This window comes from Seriola lalandi, unplaced genomic scaffold, assembly GCF_002814215.2.
Source record: "Seriola lalandi dorsalis isolate HSWRI2012SDOR001 ecotype SW California unplaced genomic scaffold, Sedor1 jcf7180002050675, whole genome shotgun sequence".
Classification (NCBI taxonomy): domain Eukaryota; kingdom Metazoa; phylum Chordata; class Actinopteri; order Carangiformes; family Carangidae; genus Seriola; species Seriola lalandi.
This window is the reverse complement of record NW_019521228.1, coordinates 1-1,378: the sequence shown is the minus strand read 5'-3', so window position 1 is coordinate 1,378 and position 1,378 is coordinate 1. Positions and strand designations below refer to the sequence as shown.

Here is a 1,378-nt window from a genome sequence, read left to right as displayed (position 1 = left end):
CATAAGCACACTGAGCTCCAGACTTCAGTTTACAGGTCTGATACTCACAGCAGGGGTCCTCCTCACACTCCTACACACACACACACACACACACACACACAATGTTCTTATTAAACATTTTCAGAAATGTTTGATCTTGTTTTGGCACTTTAGTGATATATATTTATATATTTCTAATCTTTTCCAACATTACTCAGATCTAATATTTTACTTTTATTTCTGATACTTTATCAAACTTTTCATTCATTTGTTTTGTGGACTTTCTTCTGACATTTCATTGATATTAAAACTCACGAACAAGAAACAGTGTTTTAAACTTTCCAAGTTTACACCTGCGATGTCCCTTCAGAATAAAGCTCCAACATATGTCCCTTCAGAATAAAGCTCCAGAAATCAATTGAGGCAACATGATTCTCTTCATCTTTTCTCTCTCCTCAGGTTCATGTTTCATTTCTGCAGCGTTGCGTTCACTGACCCTCTGGGATCCACAGTCACACTCCTCTCCCACGTCCACCAGTCTGTTCCCACAGTAGGGGGCGCTGTAGGCCTCGTCAGGCCGGGGGACGTTCAGGAGACACGTCCCCCCTGTCAACAAGATCATCTTCTCAAAGTCTTCAGCACTACAGCTGCTGAAGTTCCTGGACCCCCTGCAGAGAGGAGGGGAGGGGGGGGGGGGGGTGTTAAACAGACTGTATGTGTAAATACGTCTGTGTGATAAACAACAACAGAAACAGCTTCACACTGACAAACATGCTCATGTAACTTTAAATATTTATATGTTTTCATGAATCTGAAAGTCTGCAGAGGCAAGTGGAAATGAATGCACGTTTCCATGGAGATATTAAAAGTTGTTGTCATGGAGATAAACAGCTGATGGAGCTGATTCTCCAGTCGCTGCCATTAAACCACAGAATAAGAAGAAGAAGAGGAGATTGTTCACCGATCAAGTGAAGTGTGTGTGTGTGTGTGTGTGTGTGTGTGTGTGTGTCTTACGTGGCTCCAGAGTTCATGATGCAGGCGGACACGGGGCAGGTGCAGGAGCGTCCGTCATCGTGGTTCATCCCCAGGTTGTGACCGAGCTCGTGAGCCACGATGGAGGCGAACGAGGGAACATTGTTGTTGGTGAACTGAGAGAGAGAGAGAGACAGCTGAGTTTACCAACTCTTCCAGAGCACCTGAACGCAGCATCATCTACTGAAGAGACAGACAGGTGAGTCGGCCAATGAGAGGAAAGCAGCTTACCGCGTTGATTCCGCCTCCGTGACTCCTGGAGCAGACGGTGGAGACGAACGCCATCCCAGCTGTCACTCCAAAACTCCGCTTCCTGTAGGAGACGCCATCATCATCATCATCATCATCATCATCATCATCATCATCA

The 1,378-nt window shown here is 45.6% G+C and overlaps 1 protein-coding gene across 1 annotated transcript in view; it reads right to left on the bottom strand.

Moving 5' to 3' along the window:
* Positions 1–1,374, bottom strand: part of LOC111649397 (disintegrin and metalloproteinase domain-containing protein 9) — a gene marked incomplete at its 5' end in the record, with an annotated part of 11,730 nt that extends 10,356 nt beyond the window's left edge. The window contains 4 exons of the mRNA XM_087171961.1: positions 8–70; positions 476–647; positions 994–1,127; positions 1,243–1,374. Of these exons, the coding sequence (XP_087028087.1) occupies positions 8–70; positions 476–647; positions 994–1,127; positions 1,243–1,374 (501 nt within the window). The remainder of the gene's footprint in view (positions 1–7; positions 71–475; positions 648–993; positions 1,128–1,242) is intronic.
* Positions 1,375–1,378: the final 4 nt, after the last annotated feature.